This window comes from Myiozetetes cayanensis, unplaced genomic scaffold (assembly GCF_022539395.1).
Source record: "Myiozetetes cayanensis isolate MyiCay16 unplaced genomic scaffold, myiCay2020 scf3, whole genome shotgun sequence".
Classification (NCBI taxonomy): domain Eukaryota; kingdom Metazoa; phylum Chordata; class Aves; order Passeriformes; family Tyrannidae; genus Myiozetetes; species Myiozetetes cayanensis.
Genome location: NW_026087521.1, coordinates 40,096,912 through 40,121,106, shown reverse-complemented (window position 1 = coordinate 40,121,106; position 24,195 = coordinate 40,096,912). Strand labels below are relative to the sequence as shown.

Sequence of the window (24,195 nt, the reverse complement as noted above, 5' to 3'; positions counted from 1 at the left end):
AACACATATTTTTAAAAAGTAATTGATACAGGTATGGGAATGCTATAATAAGGAAACATAGCACCTACACAATATGGGGAACAATTTTATCTGAATGATAAAAATGTAATAAATTAACAGTATAAAGGTAAATGTCATGGTGGGATAGGTAAACAGGACTAGAATCCTGGACCTTCCTCAGCACTGAAAGGTTTCAGTTGAAGTCTTGTTTCTAGCTTTGGGTCCCACTCTTGAAGAGACATGTGGAGAGTCTTATGAATTCAGAAGAGGGCAATAAAAGCAATCAGAAATCTGGAGTACATAACCTGTGAGAAGAATGTTCAAAATGTAGGCTGAAAGCCTAGAGAACCTAATGGATACAAAATTATTATCTTCAAATATATAAACTGTACCTTCAGGTATAAAGACAATCAGGCAGGCAATCTAGTGAAAGTAGTGAAACATTAGAACAGGCTGCTGAGAGCAGGAATGTCCAGAACTGGAAGTTTTTATGAGAAGGTGGTGGGCTGGGTGGCCAGATCTATGACCATGTGTCACAGGTTAACTGAAGCATCATTTTAAATCATGTAATCACAAGCACTGTCCTCTGACTGAAGCACCAAGCCTTCCAACAATTATGTTAATTCTCAATAAAAGCCATAATATAATCAGTAACTGCTTCAGAATTCTGAATGAATACAAAAGCAGTTCTATGAGATGACAAAGCAAGCCATATATCGTTCTCATTGAAAACTACATGGCCAGTTTGCATGTGTGAAGGCTAGGGGGAACTTTAAAATTGAGAAAATGGACAAAAAATAGTCTAATGATAAAACCTATGAAATAAAGACAAATACTAAATGTGAGAAACAGTAAGTTTGTAAAATAATCCAAGAATATGCAAATTTCCAGAATTACCTCTTATTGCGATGTATCAGCGTAATTTTTAATGTGAAATAATGAAATCATATTAATTGTTTAAATCTCTAAGAAAATTTTCCAAGTAAAGAGAAAATAGGGAAACTATGGCATTTTGTAGACATCAAAACAAATATTAGAGATTATACATATGCAAGCTTTCCCTTCACCCATTAGTTTGTTTTTCAGACAAATGAATATACAAAGGTTAATATTTTGGCTGGGGAAAAAAAACCCTGTACATTCCAGAGACCAACATCAGATTATTTACCTATCTAACTCATAATCCACTGTGCTCTTTCCTGTGTAACTTTTTCATTATCATTCCTTCTGAGTTTTGTCAAAAAGCAATATGAAACTCCTTGTAATTGTATGAAGTAATGACTTGCAGAATTCAGTGTCTCTACTTTTATTTGCCATTTTAAACTAGCAGTCATTTTCGTCTATATCCAAGGAACATGGTCAGTTTGGAGAAAGGAAATAATTTTCTACAATGTTTGAAGAATAATTCTTATTAAAATATCCTTACTAAATATAATAACCAGTATATTTAAAGACATATTGGGATGCCTGAACCTTTGACTGAGTCTTATACTCCATCTACCATATGAAACTAGAGCAAGAAATAGGAATGAGTGTCAGATGCTAATAGAAAGCAGTGTGCTCTCATTTCCTGATATCAACTCTGCCTCTTTAAAATGCTGCTTGCTGAACCCTCCAAACCAAGATGCTGTGAATAAGTAGTTTGTTTTCAAATAAACTCATTATTTAATACTGGTATTTATTTCAGCTTCCATAAGAACTGTAGAAATTGAACTATTCAGTAGAACAGCATATTTTCAGAAATGATCATATGCAAACTGGGAAGGATTGAAGTTGCTTTGGAAAACAGTGGATCTGATGTTTGTACACCTTAGATGTCCACCATTAAAGTATCTATTTCAGTTGTAATTATATCTTGCTTATTTCTGTTTCATATTGGAGAACATTCCTAAATTCTGTCCCACATATTTTAATTCAAACATACAATAAATCATTGCTACAATTCTTCTGATGTTAATAGAGTTTTATCAGAGATTAATTGGCCTGGGGAATAACTATATTTATTCCCAAAGATGTCATGTATGCACAGGAAGTTTCCTGCTTGACAAATCCACTTGAGCGTGGATTTCAGTTACACTGAAGACATGAAAGCTAAGGATTCAAATGCAGTGTGTATGGTGGTGTTTCTCCTTGGAAGGACAGTGTTTCTATTTTTAAACTTTATTGCTGCAATTTTTTTAATGAAACTTGTAAATACAATTGAAACTAGTAAAATGCAAAGCCTGTTTGGTCCTATTTTATGCTTTTATTAATTTATTCTTAATAGTTTGTATGTCCTTATGAAACCTATAACCTGCTAATAAGGGTATTCTTCTTCATTCCAAAATCCATAACTGTAAAATTTAAACTCCTTAAGTAGTTTTATGGGTTTACCTACTTTTTCTAACCACTGTGCCACACTGGTCCTGCCCATAGTAGGTGAAGTTTTACCAGCATAATTTTTCCTTTCCCTTCAGAATAATACCAGAGTATTTCAGTCAGACAGAAACAGACACATATACAGGATAGGTATAAGAGTCTGTATTTCTGGTACAACAAAGACCTTGTTCTCCTAAATAAATAATTTTACATTTTATGAGGAACTCAGAGCTGTATATAATTACTTTTTACAAGAACTAAACAGCTGGGTCTGTTTTGCTTCATAATATACCTCAGGCAGTCACATTCAGCTTATTTAAGAATCACATTTTTATTTCTTTCTCATAACACGAACGTATTATAATAATTAAATCAAATGCTAGTAGGCTATGAATACTAAAATATGTGAAAACATTGACAACAATGGTAGACATTGTATCCTGCAGGAGTAAAAGGTGTTTAGCCAAGACAAACACAGCAGGCTAAAATGTTCAGAGTACAAATCAAATGCAACTAATAAAAGTAACAATTGCCTTTTAGAGCAATCATCAGAATTATTCCATTTTTGAACTTCATTATTTTTGGATTTTCTGATCACTTTGTGTGATTAATAGAAAACTGCAGAAAATTTCCAGTTTCCGTTTTTACTTATTAGTTTATATCACATGCACTCCTTTGTTTTGAACGAATAAATTTTAAAAATCTTTCCTTTCAACTGGCAGTGTAGTGGAATGCCAGAGAATGGAGTGAAGGCAGGGTATATGGAGCCCTCAGAAGAACCATTTAAAAAGTGGAACTAGCAACGATTGAACACCAACCATCAAAGGGGTGTTTGTAACTTAGAAGAAGTTTACTGTAAGGATGTTTTCTTTGCCTGTTGTCTGAGAGAAGTCAGAATGCAGGATGTATAAAAAGTAGTGGGAGTGATATATAAAAAATAGTGGCAGATATGGTCCTTGCCCCAGAGTGTGCACATTCTGAATTAAAGAAATAATACAGTCCTGATACAAAATACATTTGATAGGTGGATGGTGGGTTTGTTTCCAAACAGTGCAGATATCTTTCTGTCTTACTAATCACTTCTTTCTGGATTAAGATTGATAAAGCTAATTAAAGAAGCATGTGCTGAGGGGTACTTAATGAAGATTGATGGCTTGGCACACCTGGGGAGGTGAGGAGTTTTCAGAGTGAAAGGAAACATGGATAAAAGCTGCAGCTGGGATTAAGGAGTAAATCTAGGAGAGTACGCAGTATTTCCTTGGAAAGTGTCTAAGCAAATATTTTGTAAGTACTGTTCTGCTTAATAGTTTAGTATGTCTGCATAGCTATGAATACTTACTGCTCAACCCTATAGCACAGGGAGTTTATTATACTGAGAAGCTGCTTACTTATGCATTGTTTAAATGATAAATTAATAGACCTCTCTTGTTTTTAATTTTTCAAGTAGTCAGCTCTTTGTCTGTTTCATATAAATTCATTTGTCTTTCAGTTATATAAGTTTCTTTTCCCTTTTACTAAGTAGAAAACCCTACATAGTATACATATTAAACCTGGTAAAACACAGCTTTAAAAGGGGAATTTTCCAGGGGAATTTCATATTTCAATCTCTGTGCTAGCTGACAGAATTCGCTGCATGGCTTAGTGAAATAAGTTGTCAGGACAGTCATTACTAATGGTAAAATGGAGAAACGAGTTAGTCAAGGCAAATGAGGGCAGAGTTTGTGTGTATAGTTTGGTTTGGACAAACAACAAGCCCTTATAATGAAGTAGCAGTAACTGATTTCTGTCTCCCATGTTCAAGCTCAGACACTCTTCTGGTAGTGTAAAAGAGAATCAGGCAGGCATTCTGGGAGAGACCAGCAATAAGAAAAAAAGAAAGCCCACCTATTAAGTGAAGTTTTTTTTCCCCAAGCTCATTTTGCAAAATAACTAAAGTGTGACATATGATCACAGGCATCAGAAAGATGAATACATGCTGAAAGGTGACCAGGAAGTAGAACTTCTAGATTCTTAAATTAGTAATTAAAGCAGGAGTTGTTTGATGGCTCAGTAGAAAGAGCAAGAAAGTTTGGAGAGAAAAGTGACAGAGAAGTTAGCTATTTTTACATCAGTATTGGAGTAGGGAGGAAAAATTTTAGCTGAAAGAATACTGGGTTTAATAGTTGATTAAAAGTTGGAGAAAATTTGGAGTAACTGAAGAGGAGACCTCTAATGATTATGAGAATACTGCCTGACATGGACAAAAATGTGTGGAGCAACCTAGAGAAGTAGCATAACCTTCAGAGAGGCAACCAACCACTTAGAAATGACTGTGACAGCTTAGGTGTAATGCTGCTATTTTTGGCATAGCTTTACACGTTTTGGTTTCTGTGCTGATTATACAGAGGATGATCATACTGCTTTTGCTTGTTTAGTTGCCATTTGTGATTGGACTATTGCATAGCAATATATCTGTTTTAGTATCACTTTCTTTTAAATATTTTGCATGAGGTATTTGATTGGAATAGATGTGGAAGAACTCTGCACTATAGTAAAAAGAATCCTCTTGAAGTCCAGTCACTGTGAGTTATAGGGTCACAGGCTTATTGGCAGATATGAAGATACATCATATCTGGAGGTAGGTAGCGTTACATTCTGGTCTCCAAGAGCTTCCGCAGCAATGATGTTCCGTTCTTTAGAAACAGTTCTGTCTTATTTTTATAGCCTTTTCTAAATACCATGATTTTTTGGAAAACAATTTCTTGCTCAGCCTTAGCTTGTATCCATTGCTTTATTTTTTTATGTATGCTTTAGGTTGTTGCTTTCCTGTCCCACCTCATACTGGAAAAGAAAAAAGAAAACACTGTTATTGAGAGAACTTGCAGAATCTCATATTCTTTCTTTACATACATTTGCAATATTTATATGGTCAAATGAACGCTCACATAGTTAAAATAGAACTACCTATATGCAGACTTTTGAAAACCCATTTTACTGCTAGATTTTGTTGTTTACCAATAAATATATATGTTTAATCAAAAGAGTGGGTTTTTTCCAAAACTTTTCATGTTTTTAAAGATTACTTGATTCTGACATGACTCTAGTGTAACATATGTCAGAAGTCATTTGGGTATTTGCTCAAGGTAGCCAGCCAAACACAGTTCCCTTGAACATTAGGAGAAGAACCTGAGAGAAATTTATTCAGTATGAACTCTCAAAAACCATAATGACATTATTTTTACTTAAGAACATGGTGAGGACCTCAATTTTGACACTAAGGATTTATAGTGCAATGAACTTGCTAGTACTCCTTTAAAAAGGATTGTGAGAGCATCTTAGTAAACAGTAGAAAAAAGGCACACAATTTTAGGTTTAAAAAAACCCCAAAACACAAAAACCCCAAACACACAACCCAGTGCTTACACTATAAAAATACTGGCTTGTTTTAGGAATTCTGGAAGACAAGACTATTGAAATTTTAAGATTACTTTCAGTATTCAAAGGTCCCTTTTGGTTAGACAGCTTAATTTAGTCCTCCAGCATAGAAATGCTGTGTGCTCATGGGCATCATGTGAATCACCTGTGCTCATGCCACCAAAACTAAGGGGCACAGATGAGGAGTTCCATCAAGGTAATAAGTCCTGTCTCCACTGCAGATTGTTGAGGTAACCCCCTGAGATATTATTGTTTTCCTTCTCACTACTGTCTGATGTTAAATTCTAGCACATAATACATAAATACACAAAATACTACTAGTCAATAGTATGTAGACCAACATATTTGTTAAATGTTTTACAGCTGGAGAGAAAATATCACTTGGAGGTACTTTTTACTGTTCTTGGAATTTGTCTTCTATTTTACACCATATGTTGTTGAATGTAAGGTTCTTTCTACAAAATAAAATTGAGAAGAACTTTACTATCTGACCTGGAAAAATTTTACCAGTGCTTTTGATAACTGTCGTAGTCTGCTGTCCTTACTTTTTTTTTTTTAACCTTAAGTGTACCTCCAATCAGTTAGCCTTCAGTATTATTGCTAGTGTTTCATTCAAAGGGCAATATGAATTGGATAAACAGAGGCTACAGTGTTCTGGGTTAGTCTTATTTCACACTTTTTCATGATGTTCCTTTAACCATTGTTATTGGTTTACCTTAGTAAACCAGTCTGCAGCTGATTTTCCTTTTATTATCTCATGGCAGAGAGAATACAGGAGAGAAGTAGAAATATAAGGGGGATTTATGGTTATGTGTAATGCTCCAGTTTGCTGTCCTTCTCCCTGCTGATACTCCTACATGAGCAGCAGATTGTATTATTGCTGTACTTTTTGAATCCTGAAAGAAGAAAAGCAAGCCAGATACCAGGAATACTGGTTTCCTTTTCATACCGTTCAGTGCTAGGGAGCATTTAGTTTCCTCCACCATTTCCACAGACTTTAAGAAATTCAAAGATTTTTTTTTTCCCTCCAGACATTTCTTGTTTAATCCCTATTACCCCTTATGGCTCTTGGTCCTGTGGGATATTTTTCGAACTTTGACTTCCTCTGGAGTGTGCCATTGTAGTTAATACCATCACTGTCATCAGGTTTACTTGACAATTAATTCCATCCTTTCTGTTTCTCCTCCTGTCTTGTTCCACTCTCTTTGTGTGAGTAAAGGCTTCCTTTATGAAGTAAGAGTATCTCTGAAACTCTTAGTATGGACTGGGATTTCTCAGTTATTTATCTGATGTGATGATATATTCGGGGTAGAGGGGGGTGAAAAGGAAAAACCTCCCAAAAATGAGCTTCCAAAAACCCACAACAGGCATCCTCTTGCTGTTGCTCTTTCCCTCATTCTTCTCAGGAGAGGAAGAGAGCTACATTGCTTATACATGTTTGTTTGGTCTGAACTAGTCCAAGCAAAGACATCTAAGGTTGTATTGGGCCTTTCAAGCAGGTTTCTCATCTGGCTGAGAACCTGTGGAACAGGGCAGGAGTAGAGGCCAGAGACCCTTATGGCGTGTGTGGCAGGAAAGCACATGTTACAGCTGTGTGTACCTGCCATGACTGTAGAAAGTGAAAAAGATGAAGTTGAGAATATATGATGATACCATTTCTGCAGCATTGAAATCTAAATAAGTAAATGTGATAGAAACAGATGGACTCTCTGCTAACTGGGTAAACTACATAGTAGAAAAAACTCAAAACATTGAAACATGCTAGCTATTTGCCACATTTCTTTTTTGTGGGATAAGTAGCCATTGCTAGTAGATTCTTTTATGTGAAATATTTGAAACTAAGGAGTGTGTCCATATGTAGCTTTTTCATCACCACTTTTAACAGACAGCATCATAAAATTTGTTGAAGATTTTATCTGCATGACTAATTTGTAAGACAGATCTTGGGACCATGAACATTTTTGTTTTCTGTACTGGAATATTTCGACCCTTTCGAAAGTTTTTATTAACTTTCTTGCCTTCCTTTAAAGATTTTCTAATTGTTTAAGCTTACTTTCAGTAGTTTATTTTCTGCTCCCCCTAAACTAATTTGACATTATTTCTTGCAAATATTACGGATTTTGTATGGTGTAGGGATATGACAGTTAAAAATGTCTACTTTAAAAATGTTTTTCTGAGAATACTCTTCTGAAAAGTTTTTTCCCTTTTTGCTTCAGGTAATAATTAACAGAGATCTATTAAAAACTTAGTTGAATGTTTAAAATAATGAAATCTAATTATTTATTTATAATGGATTGTAATTTAATATACAGCATCAACATTGCAATTCATTAATTAATTGCAATGGATTGTCATTAATACACAACATCAACAACAAGAAACCCTTTGAGTACCAGAAAATATTTCAACACAAAAAATTGAACTAGATAAAACAAATTCAGCTAGAGAAAGAACAAGAAAAAGAAATAAACAGGTAAAAGTTGAGACATAGACAATATTCACACCAGTAATAGGGAACATGCTGCAATTCTGCCCCACTGCCCCAAACCCCACCTCAGCTAATTCCATAAGGAATTTCTCTGCAGCATTGGAGGTTCCTGCTCCTTCAATAATTCAGAAAATGCATTTGAATCAGCATCCTGTACAGGATACCTTTTGCTTCTACTGTCATAGCATATTTTCTCATTCTTGTTTAAGCAATTTTTAGGGGAGAGAGGGAAGATTATTACCATAGAACTGTTGATAAAAACCCTTCTGAAAAACTGAGGAATGTGATATCTGTTATCCTTTGAATTAATGCTCAATAACTTTCTACCTGTGTCTCTTGAAGTGATTACTGTATTGATGGACCGACATAATGGATATATCAAAAAATAAGAACATGACATAAAAATGACAAAAGGTCAGTTAAAAGCCCTAGATAAACTTTTAAAGTATGCTTAAGAATTCTAAAAATACCAGATTTTAGGATGAGTCTTTAAAATTTTATTCACATTTGTAAAGAAAACTTCTTTTATTCTGATCTTACTAAGGAAAAATGTTGGCATCTTTAGTAAGCTGGAAATTTTAAATACCAACCAGCTCCATATATGATTGTAGGAAAAATGTAAACAAAAAGTGAGCAATGATTAGAATTAAAGCAGTTTGTACAGGGAGTTCTTCAAATTATGAGGGAAGTTTATGTGTATAGATCAAAATATGTATATGCATAATGGGCAATCACAATATTTGTTTAGTGGTGAGAGACAAATTCTAAATGCAGAATTATTTGTCTTTCCAGAAGTCTCACATACTAAATAAATAAGTAGTAAAATTTTATGTCTTTCAGATTTAATCTATATGTGCTTTAGTTATTAATATCTTGAGAAAACAAGTTTTATTAATGAAAAGAAAATATTTCTCTGCCAGTGAACATACTCCTAGATACTGTAGCATGCCATTTCTTGCATTTGGGATTTGAATCTTGGCCTATTATAAGCTTGCAGCATTCCTGGACCACTCTTTAGAGAATTGTAGGGCAAATTCCATGCAAGATAAAATTTGTTCATCTGTGAAAACTGATAAAATTGCTGTAGGAGATTAAAACTGTAAAACAGATTATACTTGTCATAGATAAAAAAGTTATCACAAATTTTCAAAATGGAATAAAGTGTGACTGTTTTATCCTGTTTGAGTACTGGTTTGTTTACATTTGTGACTGCTGCATAGTAATGGCATTTTGATTCAAGTAGGTAAATTGAACACTTTCCAAACATCAAACTAAGTGTACATAAGTTTTTAGTTTGCTACAGCATTTTACCGTAGTGTCCTGAAAATAGGTTAATGATGGTTCAGGAGGTAACATAAAATATCCATAATATCATTAACTAGTATAAAGAACACAACTGTGGAACTGACTTTGATGTAATGAATTTTTAAAGTAAAGTAATTTTATTCAATGATCCACAGCGGGGCAGGTGGTGTTGATCTGGGTTCATTTTATGGTTGATTGCAAAAAGAATGTTGTTAAAGCCATTAAGGAAACTAATGTTCTAATAAATTTGGGAGAAGATTTCTGTATAGATATATTTGACACTTCTATCCTGAAATTATTTATTTGCAATATAAATCATATTCCTGAGATCATATTCCAAATGCGATGTGTTTTCTGGAATTTTATTTTATTATTTTTTTTTTTTTTAAATTCTTCTTTTTAACCATATTCATACCAGGGCTTTCAGCAGCACATAAATTGCTTCAGCAGAACTTGTTTCTAATGTAGACCTAACCAGTATGTTGTCCAGACTGAAAGCACTTTCTGGTACAGTGATTTTGTGATTTATTAGTATTATTTCCTGTCTGCAGCATGACCTATTCTGCAAATGACGTTGACTTTAAGTTAAAATGCTGTCTAAGTTTAGCTAAGACAAATGCATGCAATTTGGTGCCTTTTGGGAGTAGTATTATAATCTGTACTCAAATACTGAATACTAAACTAAAGCTTTTTGTATATAGTATTCTACTTTCAGTGCAAGTGTTTACATCTCTATGTGATGCTACATTCTGGAATCCATTGATATGAATTAATATTTTGCTATTTTTATAAGTATACCTGTCTTATCTACCAAGAGTATATCTTTTTCCTTTCCTAGTTACTTTGGTAATTTTTAAAATAATCTTTGTTTTAGAAATTATTTGGTTAGAGTCCACATTAAAAGATAATTAATCAATAATGTCACTTCTTCATTAACAGCGCCTATCAAATGGCTCAATCGACTCAAATGATGAAGCCAGTCAAGTTGTTGAACTTCAGGAACTCCTGGAAAAGCAAAACTATGAAATGGCACAAATGAAGGAGCGTTTGGCTGCACTGTCGTCCCGGGTCGGAGAGGTAGAGCAGGAAGCAGAGACCACGAGAAAGGAGCTCATTAAAACAGAGGAAATGAACAGTAAATATCAGAGAGACATTAGAGAGGTAAGGAATTCACCACGTACACTTGATTTCTTGATTGTTGTCCCTGTGATACCCGCTACAAAGTGATAAAGGCCAATGTATATGGTCAGCAAAAGCTGAGCACTGGTGAAAGTCATTGAACATAGGAGACAGAAAATTTACATTAAGAAATAGTACTAAAAATCTATTCTTCTCTCTCAAGAAGTGAAAATGTAATTTAATTTTCCTTCCCTTTCCTCCTCTAAATTTGTGCTGCTACTTAGTGTTCCCTACAGTATCATCTCTTAGGCAGATGCTCTCAATATGTCTGGATGGTTGGCTTCCAGAATCTATTTCAGTATGTATTAGTTATTTTTCCTTTATTGCTTCCTATAATATAGGCATTTCATATGGATTTATGTTTGTGTGTGTATGTATATGAATTTGTATGCATATATTTAAACTGTTATTTCTATTATTCTGGAAGAAATATTTCTTCACAGTTTCTGATGCTTGGCACAGGCTCAAAGTCTCTCCACATCTTTGTACTCTGCCCCTTTTAAGTATTATATCATTTCTATCCAGTTACAAAGCCTAGTTTTCACTGATCTATGATCCAGGGAACTACAGGCCTGTCAGCCTGACGTCGATTCCCAGGAAGGTTACAGAGAAGATCATCCTGTGTGCCATCAGATGGCACATGCAGGACAGCCAGAGGATCAGGCCCAACCAGCATGGGAGTGTGAGAGACAGGACCTGCTTGACCAACCTTAATTTCTTGTACAAGAAATTAACACATGTACTGAATGAAACAAAGGCTTTGGCACTGTCTCCCATGACATTCTCCAGGAAAAAACAAGCTTATGGCTTGGACGGGTACACTCTTCACTGGATGAAAAATCCTGTCCTGTTTAATATCTTTACTGATTATCTGGACAAGGAGATCAGAGGCACCCTCAGTCAGTTTGCAGATGACACTAAGTTGGGTGGGAATGTTGTTCTAGTGGATGGTAGAATGGCTCTACAGAGGGATCTGGAAAGGCTGGATCAGTGGGCCAAGACCAGTGGTATGAGGTTCAATAAGATGAAGTGTCAGGTCCTGCACTTGTGCCACAACAACCCCAGACAGCACTACAGGCTGCAGGGAGAATGGTTGGAGAGTGGTCTGGGGGAAAAGAACTTTGGGGTGCTGGTCAGCAGCCACCAATGTGCTCAGGTTAAGAAGGCAAATGACACCCTGTCCTGTATCAGAAATAGTGTGGCCAGCAGGACTACAGAATTTATTGTCCCTCTGTGCTTGGCACTGGTGAGACCACACCTCAAGTTCTGTGTCCATGTCTGGGCCCCTCCCTATATGAAAGACATTGATGTGCTGGAGCATGTCCAGAGAAGGGGAGCAAAGCTGGTGAAGGGTCTGGAGCACAAGTCTTATGAGGAGCAGCTGAGGGAGTTGGGGTTTTCTAGGCTGGAGAAAAGGAGGCTCAGGGGAGACCTTATCGCTTCTTACAACTATGTGAAAGGAGGTTGTAGCCAGGTGAGTGGTCTGTTGTCCAAGGTATCAAGTGACAAGATGAGAGGAAATGACCTGAAGTTGTGCCAGGGTAGGTTTTAATTGGGTCTTAGGAAGCATTTGTCCACTGCAGGGGTTGTCAAGCATTGAAACAAGTTCCCCAGGGAGTGTTGGAGTCGCCATCCCTGGAAATGTTTGAGAAACACGTTGATATGGCACTTGAGGATGTGATGGTGATGGTGCTACGTTTATGGTGGGACTTGATGATCTTAGACACCTGATGACCCAACCTTAACAATTCTGTGATGCTATGATGCCTCTCTCCTTTTCCACCGTTGCTACATTAGGTCACTAGGGGATTCTAACACCTCCATTCTATTTAACTCTTTGCAAATATTGCTGTCTCTGAGACATTTGATTGCCACTTGCTGTTTCTCTTATACCAGGTGCAGGCTTACTTGCTTTCATTTTTTTTTTCTTCCTAAGCAAAGTGGCCACTAGTACATTTGCATGTAGAATAATTACCAAATACCAGTGCAAAATCTGCTGTGAAATGTATTTGTGAAGGTGGAAGTGCCTTTCATTATTTCATACAACCACAAAAGATAGTTGTCCCAATGCAGAAAATTAAACTCTCACTAAACTAATTGAAGAGAAAGAAACAATATAATAGACAGAGTAAGAAATAATCTAGATAAATTACAACTGTTGACCTCAGCTTTTAGAACATGAGTAAAACCAGCTCAAGATTTTAAAGAAGTCCTACCCATAACATATATGGATAACATACCCATATGGTATGGTTATGTTATGTATCCAACATCATGGTCACTTGTGTTCCTGAACCTTCAATGTCACAGGCTGCCTGCTACAGGTACTTCAGAAGAAAATTTTAGCAGAATAAGAATAAGAGTAGGAATTTGCATATACTTTTTCCCCATAACACTGTACTATGTTTCTATTGTGTAACTAATCAGTTTTTATATTTTCTGATCAAGCCAGCCTGTTTAAGAAGCAAACAAGTAAATGTGAGCTGTGTTTGCTATGATTTTCTGCATTGAAAAATAGAGAAACTGGAAAAATATAAATAAAATGGGATTTGTTTCTGTTTCCTGTATTCAACAGATACTATATCATAGTTTCAAAAATCCAAAAGAAAATAAATTCTCTTTAAACCCAAAGATTTTCTGCTGACCATACCTTACATCCCTGTCTACTGTTAGCATGAAAATTAAACTGGTATAAAATTACATAGCATTTTTGTTACATGGTTCCTTTTTTGTTACATGGTTCCTGATGGGGGATTTTTTGTTATATTAGGCAATGGCACAAAAGGAAGATATGGAAGAAAGAATAACCACGCTAGAGAAGCGCTACCTCAGTGCTCAGAGAGAATCCACCTCCATACATGACATGAACGATAAGCTAGAAAATGAACTGGCAAACAAGGAGGCCATCCTACGTCAGGTGTGGTACCTGCATTATTCAGTTGTTTTCTTCGTACCCAATGACAATTAATGCAAAAAAGGGCACAGATTGACTGTGGGAGGTTTCCATTAGGTTAATCTTTTAATTTTTAATCAACAGATCAGTTAATCTAAAATACCCTAAATTGTCCAGTACCTCTGTTTCATATCAGCTGCTAGAACTGTGAATAACAATTTCAAAATGTACCGTATTGGAAAATAACTGTTTTCTGATAGTGTCTTGCATAAGTGCACACAGTAATATCCCCTCAGTAATGGAATATCTTTGCTTCTTATGTAACAATTTTAGAATTTTATTTAAAAAAAAAAAAGTCTGAGCTAAACAAAATTGCTTTCTGAAGGAAAGATCAAAATTTGCATACAATATATTCTGATGATTCCACATATAAGTAGAGTGTAAATAAGATAGTACAAAGCTAAGCAATCTGTGAATATGTTTTTAAAAAGCGTGTAACATGACTGCAGCTTTCCCTCTTGGTATTTTGTTTCCATGGTGATTGAAAAGCTCGAATGTAAACTGAACATTACAAACTGCTTTGTAATTTGAAGAATACAATATAAACTGAAAGTTAACATCAAATGAATATAATTCATACTGTATAATTCAAAGTCAGCCTCAGTATCAGACTTTTTTGTCACCTAGCATGTCTTGAAGCAATTTAAAGTGCTATACAGGAAATTAGGCTCTATGGTGTGATAATCTCTAATTCCATAACTGTATGCAGATATATTTACACACACCTCCACGCATCCCTCTCTGTATATGTGTATATATGTACGTGGAACTTTATTCTGTACGTCAAACCAACAGAACTCAAACTCTCCAGCTTCTGCCAGCTTCCTTAGACTATTATAAGAGTTATTTTCAATTGTTAAGGAAAAAAACCCCACCCAACAATGGAAAAGTAAGGTACATGCATCTGAGTCTTTATTGCAGCCAGCGTAAGTCATGTTGTGCTGTAGAGTTCTGCCTACTCAAAGCAGGGATCCAAAAAACTGGTCTTAGATATGGTCAGACTTAAAGTTGATTTGCAGCATTGCAATGTGAAAAGCTGACCTTTTCATGCTTTTTCAAGGATTAAAAAAGAATCTAAAATCTAAAAAAAAAAAAAAAATCTAAAATCACACTACTTTTTCATTATGTTCTTTTTTTATCCTAATTGATGCCATTTTACAACTTGTTCACCTTTGTGTGATCAAATCACTAGTAAGACTGGCAGCCTACACTGTTCCATGCTTGAGTTAATACCTCTCCTGCAAGCTCTCTCAAATGGTGGGGTATCTTGCCTGGTAGTGAGTTTTGCTATCATTTCACTGATACCTTAGAAAGGGAAGGAAAAATCTGAATTCTGTTTTTTATTTTTTTACCTGTCTATCTGTCTTTGGCCTTCAGTTGGAAGACAAAAACAGACAGCTGCAAGAGCGTCTAGAGCTGGCGGAGCAGAAGCTGCAGCAGACAATGAGGAAGGCTGAAACCCTACCTGAAGTGGAGGCTGAACTGGCTCAGAGAATTGCAGCTCTGACTAAGGTACTGACTTCTCACTTCAGAAGCCACATTTTTTGATACTGATTTACATCATGATTCCTCACCTCAAGGAGAAAACAAAAGTAGCTTCAAGCTGATTTGAAAGAAGAAAATGTTTCCTCATTAATATCTGCCACAAGTTTAACCAGGAATGGTCTCAATGCTGTGCTTGTAATTCTTAGCATTTTGCTAATAGGAAGAGTAGTTACCTGTAAGTTAGCCTAGGCTATATTTACAAGGGAGTGGTGTATTTCCAATACATATGAGCGTTACTTGCCCTTGGAGGATTCATTTTACTGTGTAAGAATTTGTAATTTAAGGATAAAGGGGTGGGGAAAGTCCCATTCCTACATGTACTTAGTTCTTCTGGACATTTTTATCCACCATGTATATAAACAATACTTATTTTCATTGCAATAAGTGCTATAAAATCAAATCATGGTGGCAGCTGGGATCATTTGTGCAGTACAACTGAAGACAACTTGCAGTACATTCTTACAAGGTTTGTTTTGAATGATTCTTTTTATCATATATCTGCAAAAATAAATGTGAAACCCTGACATGATTTCAAACTGGTTTTTTTCTGATAAATTTATTATATGGCTACTATCTCACAAAGAAATAAGAAGATAAAGATAAATTTTCAGTAGCATGGTTTTCATATTTGACCTCTGATCCTTTCAGGCGCATGTGTAGTTAATACTATAGTTCAAATATTATCAGCTTTGTAAAGACATATAATGAAGTTTATTCTCTATCTCTTAAAATCAGACAAATAAAAATGCATTTAAGATATTGTGTTACATCTAATTCGGATTTATCTAAGCTTTCCTTTCACTATTGCTAAGGAATGCTTCTAATTATTTATGTGTTTAGCTATTTTTAAATTTAATGGATTTTTTCAGTTCTCATGTTTTTCCATTTATAGTGAAGCCTTAAGTGCTGAACATCTCAGTAATAAAGTCTGATTTTTAAGTAATTTAGTTAAGAAGTAGAAACAAAGAAAGAAAGGAAGGCTTTTGAGGGGGTTGGGGGAGGGGCTTTTTATTAAGGCAGGATCATTATTCAGTAATCAAGACTTTGTACTGTCCACTTTAGGTTTATATGAATGGGTGGAAATATGAAAGGAAGACTGAAAACTAGGGGAGGGGTGGGGAGGAATCCAAGAATAATCAGCAAAAAGAGCTACATGAAATATCAAATAAATATCACTGCATTTTAATAAAAACTCAGGTGCACATAAAAGAAATCCCTTGACGTTTTAACAATATTTTTCAGTTGTTTCTGATTCAGCAGATAATCACATATTCTAATGCCCTCAGTAGCTTAAAAATACTGTTTTCTGTTTTAAGAGGAATTTTCCTGAGTAAGTTCTCCAGCAATTAGCCATCAGTAAGTATTTTGCAGTCTCAAGCATGTCTTTTCTTGCAACTGCATTTTTCCTTCAACATATATAATGACAAATATTGTAAAAAAAATCCCATTTCAACCGTGCAGAGCACACAGGGACTTCCATGAGATACTATTGTTACTGTGACCATAAAGCTGCAATATACATCTCCGTTTGTCTTCTTACATTATTTCATGGGATGTGGTTAGTGAGCTAATGCTCCACCCCATTTCACTTTGATGTACTTGATCAAAGTTTTGCCAAGCAGGAAGCTCTGTTAGATTGTAATACTGGTTCTGTTAATTTCTCAGCAATTACATGAAAAACTGAAGACATCTATTTTATTTAAAATTGTGCTGCCTTGGAATACATGACGTGAAGAAGAAGGTCATAACTTGGTCAATAGGCTAAATAAGGCTGTGGTTTATGTATCTTGTATACAATGTCTTTGCAGACTGTAGAGCTTGTTAAAGGGCTGGTTTGACAGCTCTGAAGCTTAAAGACCAGTTCTTTTCATGGATCACATAAATGTAGCTTGGAACCAAGGACAGTGCTGTAGTCAATAAAGCTTACTTATGTAGTTTTAAGTTAGCTAACTGGTTTGGTCTTACCACACTAGCTATTCAAAGAAAGCTGCAAGACCTACCTAAGGGGCTGAATAACGCTGAATTAATTTTGCCTTGGTTGAACTTTATGCCAACATACATGTTGTCAGTAGGATTCAAATTATCTGACTACAGACTAGCAAAAGTCTGGCTACGTGAGCAATGTGATCACTGCAATGTCTATGTATACTGAGTAAAAGAGCCCCCAAATTAGCCTTTCTGTGCTGAAAAAAGAAAAAATCAAAGTTGATTTTCCTTGCTTTTGTACTACCTCAGTGAAAGTGGCTTCTCTGAGATTAGTGGGGTTACAATCATACCAAAGAGGTGAGTTAAGCCTAACATGCTTTGCATATATTTTAAAGGAAAGTAATATGGGTTAACTGGAAACTATGACCGCTTCACTGTGGGTAAAATATAAGACCAATTACTTACAAGTGGAGATAAACCAGAACAAATATCTTCTGGATTTGACTGTATTTCCCCCCCCCTCAAATTTAAAAGATGCATGTTGCAGTTCTGCATTCAATTTCTTATACTCTGGCTCATAATAAATCTGGGTTGGAATTCTGTAAAAGAAGGATATAGATTGAGATCCTTCTCCATTTTTAAAATTAGTTGTTTGGGGGGGGTTGTGTATATATGCTGGTGAATGTCTTTTTGCTACTTTTCCATGCCCAAACTAATTCATAAGGAGTGAACTTCCAAAAATTTGGACTATACAGTGAACTCGGATAAGTACCCATAAATTAACATTAATCATTTGAACTTTTCTTTGGCTTTGTTTCCACTATGTTCTGCCCATTGGGTGAGCAACTGGAGGGTTAGTCAGCCTGTGGCAGACTAACCTGGAACAGCATGATCCCATATACTGTGCTGTCCTGCCTGGCCATCGCACTGGTATCTGTCTGGTCATGACAAGTAGCACAGCTCTCAGCATGTATCCCAAGATTTAGGTTGCCATGACTCATTGAGCCACCTTCTACTCACTCTCACAGTATTGGTCACTTTGCCTGCTCTGGAGAAGAGGCAGTTCCTCGTAGAAAGAACCTCCCACCAGTATTAACTACACCTTTCTTTATCCTGCAAAATGTTCGTTTTCCTCAGAAGGGACAGACATTAGAGCATCCAGAATCTTCAGATGGTTAGTTTGTTAAACAGTTTCAAACAGGAGGGGTCTAGTAGAGACAACCAGAATCTACCTACTTCCAATTGCTCACTCCCACTAGTAGTCCCTCACCCCTGTGAGTGCTTGTGCAGCAGAGGTACCATGTCACTTCTCTGATCACAAGACAGCAGTCAGCATTTTTCTCCATCATTCCTGTATGCAGGTCACCAAAAATACCAACTGTGCTTTTCAGCTGCATTAGAGAAGCACTGAGATGGAGAAGAGGAAACCATAATCATAATAAATCACATTTAGCATAGTAACACCTTCAGTTAATTTTAAAGGTGATAAAAAATGACTGAGAGTTGAAGGCCAGTGAGACACAGTGCTTGTTTTGTGACAGTGTGGGAGTGTGGTTTGCTTTAAGCAGGGAAAAAGTTGCAGAAAAGTAAAAAGAGAAGGTCTGCAATGGAAAGGATGCAAGGAGGGGAAAGAAGAGCAAGGAGTGGATGTGGTTCATAAGAAACCTCTCTGAGAACAAGGGAGAGAGACAAGATGATGTGTCTGGAGAAGGAAATTGATAAATCCTCTTATCAATTAAAAAACCCAAAAAACCAAACAACCCTTTAGTGGGGAGGGAAGCCAAGGAAAACTTCATATATACAACACATTCCTGTGTTTTCAAATGCCTCTCTTATTGTGCTTCCCTTTTCTCAGGAGATTTTGCCCTCATAGAAGGAAGAAATTAGAGAAACAAATTTTACAAAGCGAAGTGGAAGGAATGGCTTATTAAATTTAGGAGGTGCAGAAAGTAGTGGGGAAACAAAGGAGGGGAAAGAATGTGTGAATATGTAGTCACTGAAAGGTTGGGGCTTAGAAAAAGGGGATATTTAAGCCAATGAGTTTTGTCACATTTGTAACTGGGTAGATTGTGAGCATTTGAGGAAGTAGCTGGTACCTTTGTGACTCAGGCACCATGATCACTCATTTTCACCCTCAATTGCATAGCTCAGTTCAATAATGCATTCTTTGTTCTTGAATAACTCCCTTATTCCAGAGATAGCCCAAAGGAATACGTATCATAAGAAACTAGTAGAAAATATGGAGACTGCAGGTCTCAAAAGTCAGGGTCTCAAAACATGGGAAATTGGTTTGTACCATTAGAAAATTTAGATTTGTTCCTGCAGCTCAGCACAAGGGAGAAAAATTCTAGCACCTGTATTATACAGGTGCTTTCTACATCTGAAATTGGATTTTTTTTTTTTTTTTTTAACTAAGATGCAAAGAGCTAGAAAATGTGCAGTGTCAACAGTAACAGATGATGTGAAAGCAACATCTTTTTTGTGGGCACATTAGCAGCAGAAGCATCAGCAGAGTTTTAACAGGTTTAGAGAGCATAAGCTGCTTTGGTGTTCCCTCAGTGCAAAGTTTTTCCATTTGTTACTAGTTTATAATGGCTATTTGTTTGTTATTTCATGGCATAAAGAGTGCAAAGAGAGCATTAAGACTCATGCTAGTTTCTCCTAGGGGTCAGATGTAGTTAAGCTTTTGTCCATGTATTTTTAATCCAGTTTAAGATGCATAATTTCCCAAATTTATTTGGGAATAACTGAATGTTCTGGCTAAATGCTTTAAATGATAGTTGCTGAATACCACACTATTTGTCTTACTAATCCTCCTGTACAGAGTACTAGCAAAAGGCTTGCAAGTCTCATATTAGGAAGAAGAATGTAGGGTAAGGTCTGCCAAGCAATGTCACGTGAATTCCACTTTACAAAGTTTTTAACTCAATTAACTCTTAGTAAAACAAGTTGGAAGAAATCTAGCTTCTGTTTATGACCCTCAGAGTCCACAGTTGACCCTTCTGTCTCATGTATATAAAATTCTGCAAAGGAAACAAACTAGCACTGGTATCTCAGCCTCTGCCTCGTGCCTCAAACTACAAGGCAGAGATGGAGATACTCAATACTTTTATGGTAGACTGCCAAGCTTCTCAAAGCCAATTCCAGTGGGAATGTCTGAGTCTGAATAACATACATGAACAACAAAAAAAATGTAGCTGCCACAGGTGTGTCAATCGTAACAGTGTGGCCTGGGGACATCTGTGCAGGAAGGATTTGCAAATCCCTTAGAAAACGGCTGATTTGCTGGATTTTTTTGTCTGGAGGGTCCCTTTGAGACCGAAGCTGAGGGCGTCCTCAGCATAAAGTGCAATGTGAGGTGTTGAAACCCTAATTTTTTGGAAGTATGTTCCAGTTAGGCACACCAGTTACTGGAGCTCTTTGTCTGCAGGTGGGTTCTGCAAGTGAGAGAAGATAAGAGTACATGTGTTTCTGTCTCCCTGACCCTTACAGAGGACACCTTTTTGGTTCATGTCCCTGGTGCAGAGGCTGCCCATGCACTTGGCATGTAATAACCAGTGGTTAAAAACCCTAAACAACATTAGAGCCCAGGGTAGGTACTAAGTCTGCACACTTGCACTTGCTGCCAGATGAGTATTTCGGCCTAATTATTTAATATCTTGGTTATAAAATAATTTGGTTCCTTTAGAGTGATTGAGAATAACACTTTCAGAACAAAGGGAACATATAGGAAACATAAAATATTCTAATATATTTACAGTTTTTAGAATAATGGTATTTGTTTTGATTTTAAGGCATATTGAATTTTAATTAATTTTCAAGTCTTTCTATCCTACCAAAGAAATGTAAAGGGAGATGAATATGGAGATCAACTCTGTTCTTTTTATGCTGAAATATGAAGGGCAGGTACTCAGAGATGCATTCAGGAAGACTTTTTTACCAAGAATTTACTTACTGACATTTTAGTATTCTGGTGAAATAACTGAAAACTATAATGCAAAAATATTTATACATAGCTCAAACATATACCTTGCTGAGTTAGACCTAGTATCACAATTATTTCATGCATTGAAAAGACCACTTCCTGCTAAAGGAATAAGGTATGGCACAGTTTGGACTAAAAATTTACTTTTAGTTTGAAAAAAAAGGTAAATTATACAACTAACTAGACAGGTTGTCTTTTCAAGGATGAGTTATGACAGACAGGACCGCGTTTCCAAAGACTTAAATGAGATCCCTTTGAACCTAGAGGTATTACTTTGGTTATCTTTGTATTTTGCATTAACCTGTAATTAAGTGTATGGAAGCAGTGAATATTAAGTAACTCGCTTTTAAAGTTTGCACTCAGCTAATGAAGCTTCTAATGAGTTTAATTTTTTAGGAAGGTGCCCCCAATGAGTTCTACATCTCCCTCAATGAAAATGGCTTCAAAAGAGGTAGAATTACTTAAGCCTTCTCAGAGCTTTGATAGTCTCAATTCATTTCATGACCCTTGGAGATGCATTAAGGGAAGTCCTTGGACCAATAGTGCAGCCAGGACTCAAAAAAGGGAAAATTCTATTTTCTACAGAGCAGGATAAAACTTGGTCACTCCATGAAAGGCATAGCATGGTCTGCTGTTCTGCAATCACAGGGACTTAACTTTCTCTACCCTGTCTTTCTATTTAGCCAGCTGGGAGAGGAAGCAGTGCATTACCACTTGTGTGCTGAAACCAACTAATATATAAAACTGAAAGATAAGTTAAAGAAGATCAGAGAGGTACTGTCACTGGTCCAAGTCATGATAACCAGAGAAAATAGTTTCAGCTAATATATGAGTTCAAATATATTACACTATGTCTCCATCATAATCAGAAACAATAACTAAACTTTTTAAATGAGTTTAGTTACAAAGACTTTCCCTTAAATTTTGCAAAAATCTAAGTTTTATGAGTATAATTACTCTGAAAAGAGTAGTAATGATCTTCAAAGTTAAGCAGTATCCTTGTATTTATACAAAACAGGATTTTCTCATGCGGATATCTTCATATTAAAAACTACAACTTACATTTATAAATCTCTAGATCACAAGCTTCTTTTCAGTATGATCTTTTGGTCCTGATAAAACTTCTGACTTTTAAGTTATGGATAATTTTAAGTTATGATGAACATCAGGAATTACTTTGGTATCTATCCTAATTATTCTGATTAATCATTAGTAGATAAGACTATGAAAAATAGTCTCACTAAAAAGATACAGTTGTAAAATTAGTATTTCTTGCACATATTAAGGTTTGCTCATATAAAGATGGAGTTCAGGATCTCTTTTTGAGAGAGGGTAAATCTGACAGAGTGGAATAGATTTGACAAGTGCAAGCTCACAACTCAGTCATCAGTAGCACTAGCTGTACGCATTATGCACATTCTTGTTTCTATAGCAACAAAACCAATATAGCATTTCCCTTTCTTTAAGGGCTTTTTTTAAATTTTGAATGTAACATAGACTTGTTTTATATGCCAATAACATGAATATTCATGTTTTGCAACAAATGACCTCATTAAGGTCAACTCCTCTCAGAATTAGAAATGAATGTTTGGTTGGATTACCACTTCTATACTCAGTAGAAACTTTTCATTATCGTTAATGAATTTTTATTTATAGGTTCTTCTTTTATCTGATGACCTTGATCTTCCAAAGAGATCCACCAGGGTGGATCCTTTCAAAGGGATGAAAACTGTATTGTTTATTTGGATGAAAGGGCTTTACGTAGTGTATTCTATAATGGAATACGAAAGCTTGAGCCTTGCCTCTTTTGACATTCTTTCTGTTTTCTGGAAATTAGGGAATGTACCATGACATTGCATAGTGGTGTAATTGACCAGTCCATTACTTTAGTATTTATGCATTGTTTTCATTCCTAGAAAATTATAGAAGAATTATAAAGGAATATCTGATGTTGGCCTCTGAGAGTCCTGTTCTGGTGTTCAGTTTACCATAATTAAAAAAAAAAAAATCAAAAAAACAACATTAGATTAGACAGTATTGCTTTGAATCCACTCTAGTAATATGTCATCAGCCAGCCATCACTAACCTTGAACCTCCATGTGTAGGTTGATAGCTTTTTTAGCATTTCATTATTTTCAGTTTCTCCTCATCAACTGCATCTTATTCACCAAGTATCAGTGTAGTTTATTCCATGTAAAAATCTGTCAATTAAAAGTATTAAATTTTCAGTCACACTTTTCTTTTAAGCATTCTGTGCTGTGTTCTGTTCAGTGTCAGTGTCTTTAGTTCTGATTTTTCAATTTTGTCCCTCTCCTTTTCCTTGACTTGTTAGTCTGATCCAACCTCTTCTACCTCATCTGATGATTATCAATATGTTATGGAAGCTAAACTACAAGAAATGATCTCCATACGTAGGAAGGTAGTCCTACTGGACTTTACTTTCTATTGCTAAATAGAATCCATCTGATTTGTTTTCATTTTCTTTAACTTTTTTTTTTATTGATAATCAACCATCGTGCAGTTCAGTGCTTCAGGAGCTTACAATTTTACGATGGCAGGTTTGTGTTCAAACCATGCACAGTCTGCATGTTACATTTGGCTGATTTCATTGCTCATAAATAACTCCAATGTTTTGCTGATGCTTGGATGTAACAGGCCTTTGTAGCTGACACATTTCAAGCAATGCTGTTCAGCTGCCTGTTTAAATAAAGTTTATTTTTGGAAAACTAAGTTTGCAGTTAGTAGTAGCTTGCTTTATGTTTTGTTCAAACTTTACTGAGAGAAAAACTTCCAAGGCCACTTAAATTACAGAAACAGTATTTCTTTTTTTTTACAGGCAGAAGAAAGGCATGGAAACATTGAAGAACGCATGAGACACTTAGAAGCTCAACTTGAAGAGAAGAATCAGGAACTTCAAAGAGTATGTGTATTTTAGACATCTTCTGTGCACTTTTCTTTTAATTTGTCAGTATAATGCTACATTATGCACTCCAGAACCCAAATCTACCTACTGGTAAATGTTTTATTTATAACAGTAATGGC

General features: G+C 35.8%; 1 protein-coding gene across 12 annotated transcripts in view; it reads left to right on the top strand.

Moving 5' to 3' along the window:
• The window catches only part of PPFIA2 (PTPRF interacting protein alpha 2), a 333,097-nt gene that overhangs the window by 256,403 nt on the left and 52,499 nt on the right, over positions 1 to 24,195 (top strand). For 7 of the 12 annotated variants that reach the window (XM_050324727.1, XM_050324724.1, XM_050324730.1 and 4 more), the window contains 5 exons: positions 10,505 to 10,726; positions 13,515 to 13,661; positions 15,075 to 15,209; positions 23,486 to 23,572; positions 23,990 to 24,073. In XM_050324727.1, coding sequence (XP_050180684.1) covers positions 10,505 to 10,726; positions 13,515 to 13,661; positions 15,075 to 15,209; positions 23,486 to 23,572; positions 23,990 to 24,073 — 675 coding nt within the window. The remainder of the gene's footprint in view (positions 1 to 10,504; positions 10,727 to 13,514; positions 13,662 to 15,074; positions 15,210 to 23,485; positions 23,573 to 23,989; positions 24,074 to 24,195) is intronic. The other 5 variants (XM_050324729.1, XM_050324732.1, XM_050324731.1 and 2 more) reach the window with 1 other exon arrangement.